Here is a 13,695-nt window from a genome sequence, read left to right as displayed (position 1 = left end):
CCATCGATTACTAACAGTTTAAGCAGATCAGCATTGGTGATTTCTCACCTATTTCATCTTTCCTCATGTCCTTCATCTTGTCTATAGTGAGATTCTTCTCTTCCAACTTTGAAAGTACTGATGGTGGTAACACTGAGAACTGTCTCAAAGGGCTAACCCAGCCCCACAGCCGCTTGTCAATGACTTTGCTGAGATTCAGTAGTCGATACGTCATTGCAGGCCAACGTTTCCTAAGGGCAATCTCAAAAAGAGCTCGAACAATACGAGCTGCATTCTGGAGAGTGAAAAAAAAGCAAAAATGTCATTCTCTCAAGTATTCTTTGTAAAATGAAAAGGATCCCATAGACTCATTTTTGACAAACCATAACAATAGATTTTTCTTTTCAAATTTATTTCAAACATTCTTGAAAATTACTTTTTCCATCACTGTCTAGTGGCAGAACCACCTCACAGTTGCCTACAGAAATTATGAAAAGAAACATGTGCAACTAATTAAAGTAATGGCAGATCTGCCATAGAATTTCTAGTTGTGCTAACATTAGGGAGTTCTAAATTTATTGTCTTAATCACTTCTGAAAGAAATTCACCTACCGTTCCTAATATCTTCCTTCTCTGCCCACACAGAAAGTTTCTATGAAATTCAAGTTTCAATTTTTTACTTCAGTTGTACTTCCATAATAGCATCCCATTTCACACTGAATTTCGTGACGTTTGCACAGAAGTTGAACAGTAGTGACTTTTTTTTTTTAATGTTATCTTCTGAGACTATTGTACAACCAAACTGTATAATTCTGCTTTGGACTTGGAAAAAACTAATTAATAACATAAGCTTGAATGAGGTCAGTCTTATCCTGAAAACATAAGTTATGATATTTCTTTCACAAACTTATCAAACTGTATTATTAAGTTCTGTTTTCTTGTTGGGTTTTTTTTTTTCTTTTTTTTTTTGGCCTACCCTTTATTAACAATTCTGTACTTGATTCATTGAATAGAATACAATCATTCTCTGCTGGCTCTGCAATGCCAAAAGAAATAAAAAATAGGAAATAATTTGGTTGTGATAAGAAGCATATGTTACTAGAGCAGCACATTTACTTAGACAGAACAAATGATTTTCCTAATAGTCACTATCCAATTAAAAATATTCCCAATTTGTAGCACTGGTTCCACATGTAGAATTTTTGAAGATCTGAGAAGACAACCATGTTGCCTCACTAAAAATGCTATAAGTGAGGCAGACAAATAAAAGCAATTGTCTTGAAAGCAAAGATTAAAAGAATCATACTGAAAATGATCTTGCTGTGCAAGAACCACAATTTCTATGATGTGCATAATGATTTCAGAATTTTCTCATTTATAACCCATACATGCTATGAAATGTAAACACTTCTGAATAAGGTAATGCTAGTATGAAAATCTTGCTGAAGAATACATATACTTTTAAATATTTAACTCTCATCTTTGGCACCAACCAAACGCAATTTTACAATCAATTCTTTCCAAAACGGTTTCCTAAGGATGAGACAAAAATGATTAAATGCAATATGTTGCTGAGCAAGAAAAAAAAAAAAAAAAATAGAATGGGCTAAAAGGTAAAACTTTATAATCTATTTTATACATTCATTATTGTTGCACATCTGGGATTGTCTATGAGCATTTTGTACCTTCAAGTTTTTCTGGATCCAGGATTCTGAACTTTCAGGCAACACCCCTTTCTTTCTAAGATGGGGTCTAGTTGTGTAAGCAAGCAGTTCTGTGTTACAGACTTGCAGGTCTCTTATTATTCTGTGTAATAACTAAACACGCTGTATAAATATCATCCATTCAGGTGTCAATTCAAACTGACAAACAAATATATAGACCGATATTTTTGCTTGATTTTGCAAATCATAATTTTGCATGATTTTGTCTAGCAATAAAATTTTAATAGCACACATTTCTTGCGTAAACCAAGTTATGTCTATAAGACATAGCTTATGTTCTGCAGAATGAAGTATAAAGGTACACAAACCATAGAAACAGATTGCAACAGTTTTCCAGATTTAGAAGAAACCCAGGTAAATTAAGAATAAAATGTCTGTCCAAACACAGTTAGAACCACTAATACAAAAAGACTACAGGGGTAATACGAACAAAAAGGACATTCATAATGAGAAAAAAAATTCAACAGTCTCCCAAGATAGGCTTTCAGAAATCTTTTCTACTTAAACATTATACCACACATGCACGCACACACAGCTTGGATTTTCAGATCAATTTGCATGAAAATGTTCAAAAAAATTGCAGATCAAGGCCTGCTTACGTAACTGTAAACAACTGGGAGAATGAAAACAGCAGAAGAGAGCAAGAGATACGTAAAATCGCTATTTTTACCTGTGCAACATACGCAGAATCCGAAATAAGGGAGAAGCTGTCCATCTCCCCTCTGCTAATGTATGTTTGAAGGAGGATATTAATTTTTCCATAATTGTTTTCCACACCTCCTGGAGCAGGAAGTTCACAGAAATCATTCAGTAAGGTATCTAGTTCTTCTATTTCTTCTTCTCTTACCTAAAACACAATTATAGATTATGAAGAGGCTGGAGCAATTTGATAAGAATTTTTACACTGAAATCAAATTTTCCTTGTAACATAGTTACATTATTTTCAAATGGAGTCTAGTTTTAAAGAGGAAAAAAAAAAGAAAAAAAAGCAGCAAACCCACATTTTCCACAACGTAGCTAATAGACCATAATTGAAACTATCTTAATAGTGACACAATTACATTTTATAATTCATCACCATCTATTAAGGTTGCCATTGACATACAAAAATTTGATATGCCACAAAAATTGAATATTCTGACCCTACCATCCTTCATCTGATGAGATTTCATTTTTTATTTGACCAGAGTAAAACCTCTGTCCATCTGGATTAGGGCAATCTTGAATAAACATTAAATGTATTCATTATAGTTACATAGTTTGCATGTGGCATAATATATTTTTATCTCAAAATTGTGAAGTACTATGATTCATGATATTAAAATTTTCACTGTTAATAAGATTAAGTCTTAACATGAGTAAAGAAATATTAATATCTATGGTTTGAATAATGCATAACATTTCACATTCTAACTGATGACCCTTACATGGCAAAACCAGCATAAATCTACATATTCTTTGATTTACTGATAGTCTGTTAGTGTAAAACTTATTTAAAGAGGGTAAATGTTTGGTCCCTGCAGGGAACCATCTGAAAGTAATTTTCATTTGGACTTGACTACCTGACATATAAAATACCCTAAGACAATTGGGATAAAATTCCCAACTATCCAGCCACTAGTCCTACAGGAAAGAAAAAAATAGAAGGATACAACCATCACAGATGACTCCAGTGTCAGGGGAATAGTACGCTCTGTGTACAACAGCACTTCTGATAATTTTTTCTGCTCTTGCATTACACAGTAAAAGTCAAATCCAGATTTGTATTCCAGCTACTGGTGACTTACCTGTCTTAAACTACAGAATGTTTAAAGGCATTATGGAGACATGATTCATAATAACAAAAGTCACAATCTGTATCACATAGAGGGATAAATCCTGAGTTATTCTTGTGAAAATCATTCAGAGCTGCACAGCAAATAAATCACAAGAAACTGGAAATGATGGTGCACTGATGCCACACCATACAAATATGAGAAAATCATACTAAATTAGAAAAACTATGCTTTAGTCCAGAAGCATCACTACTAGCTTTACTACAAATATAAAAACATATCACATCATATTTTCCATATGCTTTCCTTTTAAATATTCAGTTATGCTAAATTTAGAATTAGCAAGGCAGTATCACTATCATAAAAAAATCCCTTCTAGCTTGGAAAACGTTGCCTGTGTCAATGTTTGTGTGTGAAACCTCAACCTCACTGCTTATTATCTTCTATAATGGAAGAGATTACAGCAAAATAGAATTTCTCCATTAGATAAAGATATGGTAATATTCAGACAATGTATGCAAATATGTAAATATGTAGATGGTGAGGGATTCACACAGCCAGTTCACAGAGCCAGGTGAATGAGAGCCAACTCTGATCTGAAAGTTTGTAATTGTCATAAAATGGCAATGAGCCCAAGCTAATAAACCCTGTGGAGTCTGGCTCGCACCTCCATGAGATAGAAGCATGGGCAAACAAGCTCATGCCAGCTTGCAATGAATTGTCTTGTGTCCTACTCACACAGGAGGCAAAAAGGAGGTTGGAATTGAACTGAGTATAATAGTACAGTAATCTAGCCTGCACAAGAAAATCTGCTACAACAACTTTCTAGATTTCAAATTTGAAAATAACTCATCAGATTTTATCATTCTGCTAATCAAATATTGTTCTCTGCATGAAGTATATCGCAGAGTTAACTTCGGTGAGTCTTGCCTCATTTCTGACAAAGCAAATTGTTCATGGAGACATGTAATAAGGGTTTAAACTTCAAACAGAAAAACTATCTCATCCCTGGGTGCACCACTCCAACGGACACTTATCTTCACCTGTTAATAATTGAGGAGCAGAAAAGTTCTTAAAAGCATTTAAAAAGAATTTTCAGAGATCCATACCTACTTATTAAATGTGCACTACAGTTCAAGCTGAACTACATATAAATTTGAGTGAGACATATATAGTTCCTGGCAATTATGCTCACTAGAAAACATCCTATTATGGTGCTTATTATTTAACAAAACTTGGGTCTGTAGACACTATTTATGGAGTGAGTACTACAGAAGCATCTAGTATTAAGACATTCTTTGTATGAAAATATACAACTTTACCTTTATCTGTTCAAATTCTTCAGCTTTTGATACTATAGCAAGAATATCACCTTCTGTTTTATGAGCATCAAACAATTCATTAAAAGTCTGTTAAAAATAAAATGAATCGATTTAACACTGAAAATAAAAATACACATACAGCACAAAAGAAAGAAAGATTAACTAAGATTTCAAAAAGCATGATCTTAAGGTCCTTTCCAACCCTAATTCTATGATTCTATGAAAATGTAAGTTATTTGAAGTGACACAATTTAAACAGGAACAATTTCTAGAATGACTTCTTAGCACTTTCAGAAAAACAGTGCCTTTATATTCAGGCAACACAAAATCAGGAGACATGCAGTCTTTGGCCATTTCAAAAAAAGTCTAGGACATGTTTGAGTGAATAAATATGTGATACTAATCATACATAGTGACAGTAAACAGTTAAACATTATTAACTCAGAGTCTTCAGCTTTTGTTCAAGAAAAAGACTTACTTCCTAAAAAAAGGTTGTAAGATGAATGTGTACATCAAATCAAGCTTCCAATACTACAAAGTTTCGTACAAATGAATTTTCCCAACACATTTACAACACAATCTGATTACAGTGCTAAAAGTTGTTTAAGGTTGGCAAGGTGATACGAATTTCATGCAGAAAAACTTTCTTGTTATCAGACTCTAAACTTGAATGTGCTATCACGTATCAGTGGTTGCGCACCCTGTTGATATCAAAATGTTTTTTATAATTCACCTAAAAGAAGGGATTGACAATAAAATTTCAGACCTCACTTCACATCAAGTCTAGATTTTCAGTATTGCTTTACATACAGTTTCTTTCTTTTTCCTCTCTATTTCATCTCTCCCCATTTCGGTAAGTATGATTTGAAAATATACTGAACAAATCAGCTACATATTCTGTAATATCTTACAACTATTTTAGGTTATAGGTTCAAAAAGAAGGAAAAAACCCCAGAAATAGAACACCATAATTTACCTCGATAGTATTGTATTTAATATAGTAGTGGCTGGCGGTTCTGCCTAAATCTGTTGAAGAAAAAAAGCCAGTTCTCTCTTCAAAGCGAATCATGCGGGCTTTGTCCAGTTTTCTGCCGACTTCAATTACCAATTGTTCTCTGTGCTTTTCTAGACCTGGATCCATCTAGACATGAAACACACATATTTGTATAAAAGAAAAAGTGTTAAATAAATAATTTTATTGAGGTAATCCAGTCACACAAAGGCAGAAGTCAAATAAAATGATTTTCCTGAGATCTCACTAATAACAGTTAGCTGACATTACTGACCAAGAACTGTCTGTACATGACAAAATAATCAGGATAATATTTCTTTTAGAATGCTTCGAGACTATCAATGCAATGTAGATTACTACTACTTACGAAAAAGTAGCATGATTATGAAATAAATTTACACTGAAGTTTTTAAAAGAAGTTTTAGTGATAATACAGTCTTCATGAAATTATCATTACTATATCACTCCACAGAAACATGCCATCTTATGGTATCTTCTATTTATGAAAATAGCTAAGGATATACCTTGCCTGGGTATCTGACATAGGGATGGCTTTATATCCCAAACAGAATAAGCTTCTAATTGCGTGGCTGAAATTTTTGCTAGCAAAAAACTTCTTATGTCCCCAAAAGCTTTGGGTATGTCAGCTGGGATATTGCAGTTACTGAGTTATTGATGTACTGTGTAAACATTCACATTAAAAGCACACGAGGAGCTTGTTGTGTCAAACAGAACTTCTATTCATATCAAAGTTCAGGAACTTGGACATTTTGTTCAAGTAAGGATGTACATTATCTTATTAGTACATACAAGGCTGGGCAAAACTCCCAGCTGAGCAGGACTGCTGTATAATTGTGTGTTTCCACATACACACCTGGGATACCCACACTGACAAGGATGAGTGAAAAGGGATTCATAGTCATGTTAACCCTCTGGTATATGTGCACCTGAGATACGGTTCTAATTACACAAGTCACCAAATTTGAAAGGACTATAACTCTGTTCTAGTCCACAGGCATCATTCTTATTTCAGGGCTTGTATAGCTCAGATTTCCTACAGGGCAAGTCACTCACCAGCCCTCTTGGTAAATCTGCACCAGAGATATATGACCGAGACGACAAAAAGGAGTAAGCTTTAAAATTGCTATGCCTTGGTTTGCTCTGGTTTTCCCTAGGCCAGGATTCAGTTTCGTCTTTGTGCCAAAGTGCTTCATCTCACATTCAGTGAAGCTGCAGACAAATACAGCCATCTCCACAAAGCAGCTGCAAGGCTAGTTCCTAATATTCCCCATCTTTGCCAGTTACTCTGAAGCTGTTTCTTCTTAGTTATGGCTTGCCTTAGTTTCATGTCAAAAGCTAAGATGGCAAAGGTCTACAGTGCTTTTCTCAACAGTAAGTCATGCATTGAGGTCAGATTTCAGATCGAAGGTGGTCAAAAAAAGTGATCAGGATGCCAGATGTTTAACATTTCTTAAAACAGAAGAGTGGGAAAAAATTTTCTTAAAATATCAACACACTTCCCTACTTCTTTGGCAGTCCAAATTATCTGTCAATCTTTTTGTCTTACATATAAAAAAGCTAAAGCTGTAACAATAGACTAACTTTTTTTTACAAAAACAAAGGTTTTAACTTTAAAGGAAAGGTCACCAACTGGAAAAGGCTGTGAAGCAATATTCTAGTCTATAGAATCCATGGTCAGCACCCTTCTTGTTGAACTTGCATAATTAGAAATCCAACAGAGTAAAAGATCCAGCCTAGAACAGCCAGACTCTCAAAAACAAACCTTGTCCTGCCCCCAGGGAGAAACAGAGCAGGTTTGGAGTATACACATGGAAATTTAAGAATGCATGATAAACTATGTACTTGTTCAAATTTTTTTCCTCTAGCTAACAGAGAAGTGTTGGGGACAAGCTCCTCTAACTTTTACAGATGTTCTAAACATAAACATACACCTTATGGGGATAAAAAGCTCTGCTTAACTGTGGGAACACCAGAGAGTGGAACAAAAAAGAGAAAACAGACAAAGGGACCACCTTTTCTTTGGAACCCTAAAAGTATGAGAAGGTGCCTGTAATTCATACCACAGACTTCACTAATATGACACATTTGCTCCACTTTTTCCTTCCACTGTTTGCTTCTACTTGCTTCATATCATAATTTTCAACTCAGTAAAAGGCATTATTGGCACTCTAGCAAACAACTTGAAAAGTCACAAATCACAGCACTGTGCCTGGAGCAGCCTACTGTGCATATCCCAGAAACAGGCTAGGTGGGGAAGAGTAATATCCCAGAGACAACACGTGGGGGTGCAGAATGTGGGGGTGTGGGGCAGATGCATGCTTGCCCTGGTCTCCCTGTGTGGTGCAACACACCTTTTGTGCAGACAGTCTGGGCATTTGGTGCCCTAAAGTAATTACTGGGTGTGGTGAGCACCCTTGGAAAGAGAACGGAAAATGAGTATGCATTTTCTCAGACCCACTGAACGGCTGGGAAGTGCGACCCTTGATGGTTATGCAGATATTTGTATTCTGAATGGGGAGCATTGACTGTCAGCCAAAACGGATAGAAACTGGCATGCTGCAACACTACTAAGAAACAATAAGACAACAATTATGAAAATTGGCTACCTATACCCAGAACAGAAGGAACAGAACAGCCTAAAGTGAGCAAATCTGTGGTTATGCCTGCATCTGGCACTATACCATCCGTATACTGTCTATAGCACATTAGCTTTGTAGTTTAAAACTGGTTTATGTAGAAAATAATGTGATTGGCATTGTTTTGATCCTACATGAATGGATAACACTTCAACTTGATATAGTTTGCTACTGTCTTAACACAAAAATAGGAATGTTTATTATTAGCACATCAAATCAGAAGGGGTAGAAAGGAGGTTAGTGGCAGGAAAAGACAACTTCTGGCAATCTCCAAATTCTCAACAGCTGAATAAAAACACAAAAGCAAGGGGAGGGGTAACAGCCCTTGTTTATTATTTTTTAAATTTACAAACATATTTCTGTTAGTGTTTTATTACTTTTTTTTTTTTACCAGTTATTACCACCATGGATACATTTCTTTTAATCTAAAATTTGTTAATAACACTGGTAAAAAAAAAATCTGATTTATTTTAAAAAAAGGCATTTATAGGAATGGGACAACCACTTTCTTCTCATAAGCAAATCAATTTTTGCTTTTCATTTATCTATTACTCAGTGATTTGTGTTATATAGTATTATATTAACATATGGTAATATACTGTAAGGCTTTTTATAGAAAACAGATTTGAGATGACCAGAGGTCTAGACGTGTCTGTAGAAGCTTGCTCAAAAAATAGTCTACCTACTTCTGCTGCAGTTTCCAGTATCAGACACAAAAGTTATCAAAAAATACCTCCTGACACCTATCTCTACATGTTACTATGACCTAACAACTGTGGCTCACAGTATCATGACAAATTATGACATCACAAAATAGATTCAAGACGTGTAATAAACTGTAGTTACTGTGCACTTGTGAGAGTTTCACCTGCATTAGGCTCAGTTACCCATGTCCAAACTATGTTATCATGTTTATGCTTATAAACAGCTGTACAGAAAAAACTAGTAATATTCAGATAATCTATAAACTGTTAAATTCCTAAAAATTACATGTAATGAAAAAAACTTGACACCCCCCCCCCCTTATGTAACTGTGCTCTGCTTTATATCCTGCATGGAACACTCGAAATAAACAAAGCCAAATTGAAACAAATGAATAGAAAACCCTTATAATTTCTAAATCACAAGAAAGAAAAAACCCCCTCAATTAAAAATGTCATTTTATAAGATGTCACATGATGATTTAAAAAAAAAAGGTGATGGGATGGGGGAAAGCAAGCAACTCGAGAATGCTTTATTCTATCATTTATATCTAGCCTACGAAACTGAAAAACTGACAATAGGCTAATTTACAGTAACTGTCTGTTAGGAATGAATGTTGTCCTTTGGAGCGTAACGTGGTCAGTTAAAATGTATTTCTATGTGAACAGAAGGGGCCTCTTAATTTAGTGTTAAAAATACTCCGCTACAGAAAATATCTTCCTTTTCTAAGCACTTTAAAAGAATTGCTGATGTCAGGTTAAGTAGAAATAGCAAATATTTATCCTCACATCAGAGAAGGATTAGAGACCCAGAACAGGTTACAGAATTTTTTAAAATGCTTTTTATACCTGATAAGCTTTGTGACTGATGCCATATACTAATGGATTTGCTCTCATCCGTACATAAAGATAAGTGTAACTTATCCACTTTACTGCTTCTTCCACATTAGTTACTGTTCCAAGAGCAATCTGGAAACAGGAGACAAAATTAAACATCTATGTTACAGCTGAACATAAGTATTCGGCTGAAAACATTTGAAATTCAGAGCATTAGCACTAGATTAAAGAAAGTATCAGTATGTTTCCAACTTATCATAGAATCATAGCATAGTTAGGGTTGGAAAGGACCTTAAGATCATCTAGTTCCAACCCCTCTGCCATGAGCAGGGACACCATACACTTGAATTATTTTAAAATAATCATCATAGGACATTACTTTAAAATAATCATAGTTGAATCATCATTACACATCTTCATCTTATATAACATTATACCATAACATAGTATGATCTGTGACATAATATTACACATATAGTGACCCAGATAATACACCACTTATAATTTTTACAATTAAAAGATGATACTAAGTAAGCTTGTTATAAAAAAAAAGACAAACAAACCAATATAATTCTTTAGTGAATATGCTCAGGGTGATTTAAAGAATACTTTAAAAAATTTACTTTTTTTTTAATCTAAAATTAAAAGATTAATTTTTCATACCAGTGTGAAAGCACAAGTCCTAACCCAAATGATACCAACCATCTTTAGGATTTTCTTCATCGTGCCCTCATAATTGGCAATTTGTTTACACACAGTTTTTACAAATAGTTTTCTGCTTTTTGATCTACCAATTCAGATATACAGGTACCTGCTACATTCTTATTACAGCAAAACATAACAAAATTGAACAGGTAATATGCATATATACACATATTTATTTTTCAAGGCTGAATCAGGTATACAGCCTTAGTTTTTTTTTTTTACTGAGTTTTTTTTGCCAATTCAATAGTTCTAGCAACCAAGTATTTTCTATACACACACTTTTACTTGATAACTTCAGCTCTATTTTGTATTGGTTATATTCTTGAGAAGCATTTTACTGCTTAATTCCAGTTAATCTGGTTTTACCAGGAGAATGTAGTTTTTCCTGCATGTCCCATGAATATTTTTTGTTTGTTGCTGGTTGTTTAAAACAAGCAAAAGTCCCTCTTACTGGGCTTTTTTTTTTTTGTGATCCATTACTAGATTTTTGAAGTTATTTTGTTTTATTGGTATTTGGATTTCATATAAATGTTCCACATGACTTGGCAAAAAATTAAGGAAACCTTATGCAAGTGTGATTTCATACGCATGTTCAGATCTAAGCATCTAGACCTTAATAATACAGATGTGCTTTTTTGAAATAACATAAATATCTAGTAAAAAATAATAATGTAATCCAAATCTGCCTTGAGTTTAAACAACAAATCTGGCAAAACCTTGTTGATACCAATGACTAATAGCATGAAGTAACCCCAAGCTTTGTCTTGCATATTTTTCAAGTGATAGTTTGTTCTTCAATAGCACAAGGAGGTTGGGAAAAGCCCTGTTGTGTTGTTTTGCTAAGTAAATAGTTTACATAATACACTGAAGTAGCTACGAAAGCATTCAGTTCTTCATAGATTACTACAGGGAAAACATCTAATACAGCCCACATCTAATACATCTAATACCTCTAATACCAAGGTTAATTTCAGTATTTGGTTTGTTTCCATGATTTAAATATCTTTCAGTACACAATGCGAAATCACATAACAACATTTTCATCCAAACAAACATTTTCACAATCATGAAAATGTAAAATTTTCATTAGTGAGGAAAGTGAAATCTGACAATTTAAAACAAAAAAAACATAAAACAAACCCCAGGTTTTCCTCATTTGTTCAAGTATCTGATTGTATGACTTATAAATTCAACATTTTCATGAGTTAAAAGTAAAACTAAGGGAAAAAAGGGATTATGCAATACAGTTGGGTTTCAGATATGGGACTGAAATCTAATACTGCACTTTCCTTCCTTTCCCAACTGTAATGAATAGTCACTGGATAAAATGCAGAGACAGAACCAAAAAGGCAACTTTTAAATATTTGCTGCCATCTAGTGTTCAAATAAAGTTCTTACGGTTTGTTTGAAAGTGCATCCCTTAGAACAGTATGAAAATCAGAAGCTACCTTATTAATACAAACCCTTAATAGTAATTATGAAGTAAATTATTTACAAAGTTAAGAGAACCTCTGTTAAGACCTAAAATACGTAGTATTCATAAAATCAATAAACAGATGAGGTGATACTTTAGTAAGGTGAAAGAAAAAAGAACTAAATTTTCCACCATTTCCTCAACCATGTATAGGTAATTAGTTATAGATAGATTAATCAATGAGTAGAAATATTTACTATGCTGACATTGTATTGTCTGATTGCATCAGTCATCACAAAATGCTTTTCTTTTAAAACCATTCAAATACAAATAATGGTGATGCACTCACAAAATGAAAACTTGAGTACTATTTTAATCTGTGTCATTTTAAATGAAAAAAAATCATCACGCTCATAAATGTTCAACTAATTGTTCAATGGCTGATATCACCATCACCAAGTGATGTGCTTATGCAGTGGTCTGCATTTTCATTAAGAATTTTTTTTTACAAATGCTATTCCACAGACTTTGTCAAATTGAGCAGCATTTCATCAGAGGTGTTTTTGATTTTCAAAAAAGCGTAAACAGACATAAGTAGCAGAGCTTCTTGGGGGTAGCTTTTGAACAATGAAGTTTTTCTCTGACGCTTCTATACAGATTAGAAAAGGGCATAAAAATATTACTGCTAATATATACTGTATTATATAATAAATAAGAGAACATAATATACTGTATTTTTTATGTAAGAATGTTCAATTGCTATTATATTTGTATAATTAAGTCATATTACATGGGTGAAAAATTTCTATATATGAATCAAATATTTGTTTTTAAGGTAAGAGAGCAAGGAATCTTTCTAACAACCTAAAAAGCAATTTTCTATTTGCTTTGCAAAACAGTGTATTTTGAATTACTACTTCAGCATCTGAAGTCATTATGATCTTGTTCTTGTATGGCTTTTGAAATAATTTCTTAATGCTCCTAGAATTGTCCCAAGTGGGACAGAACCTCCACCAGTCACACATGACCAAAGGACTATTTATAAGTACAACTGAACTACACCAGAAATGTCATCGTATGTTAACTCCAAATAACTTATCTACCATCTGGACACAGCTGAAGAAGGTGAGAGAAGAAGGGATGAGGTTGCTGGTCTCATGCAGGTTAGGTTAGGTCTTAGGGCCCTGGACACCCAGGAAGAAAACTTTGGTTCCCCCCAGCAGTGCTTTGCCCCAAACCAAGATTAGCTGTTACCCAGCTCCTGAGTGTTTTTTTCAGAAAGGCTTTGAAGGAATTTCTTTGTCTCTTCTGACAACAACTCTTTCCAAGCAAAAAAAAAAAAAAAGAGGCTTGTCCAAACTAAACAAGTTGTCACCTTTTACACTCCTGGCTTCACAACAAAATCTTAAGTAAATGCAAGGAAAGGCATATCCCCTGGGGAAGGTATACCTACTGTCCATCTCTGCAAATTCTCTCAGTTTCTAGGCTCTCTGGGGAAAGGAGTCATGCCAGCAACAAGCTGGGGTCCAGCTGTGGATATCAGGGAGGGCTCTATCAGGTGGAAACAAT

At 34.2% G+C, this 13,695-nt stretch overlaps 1 protein-coding gene across 1 annotated transcript in view; it reads right to left on the bottom strand.

Moving 5' to 3' along the window:
- Window positions 1–10,730, bottom strand: part of LOC104410817 (activating signal cointegrator 1 complex subunit 3) — a 92,385-nt gene extending 81,655 nt beyond the window's left edge. Inside the window, exons 1-6 of the mRNA XM_010021083.1 lie at window positions 10,710–10,730; window positions 10,020–10,139; window positions 5,777–5,941; window positions 4,801–4,887; window positions 2,374–2,550; window positions 49–274 (exon numbers count right to left, since the gene is read on the bottom strand). Of these exons, the coding sequence (XP_010019385.1) occupies window positions 49–274; window positions 2,374–2,550; window positions 4,801–4,887; window positions 5,777–5,941; window positions 10,020–10,139; window positions 10,710–10,730 (796 nt within the window). The remainder of the gene's footprint in view (window positions 1–48; window positions 275–2,373; window positions 2,551–4,800; window positions 4,888–5,776; window positions 5,942–10,019; window positions 10,140–10,709) is intronic.
- Window positions 10,731–13,695: the final 2,965 nt, after the last annotated feature.

This window comes from Nestor notabilis, unplaced genomic scaffold (assembly GCF_000696875.1).
Source record: "Nestor notabilis isolate BGI_N333 unplaced genomic scaffold, ASM69687v1 scaffold20880, whole genome shotgun sequence".
Taxonomy (NCBI): domain Eukaryota; kingdom Metazoa; phylum Chordata; class Aves; order Psittaciformes; family Psittacidae; genus Nestor; species Nestor notabilis.
Note: the sequence above shows the minus strand (reverse complement) of the source record. Positions and strands in the feature narration are given on the sequence as shown.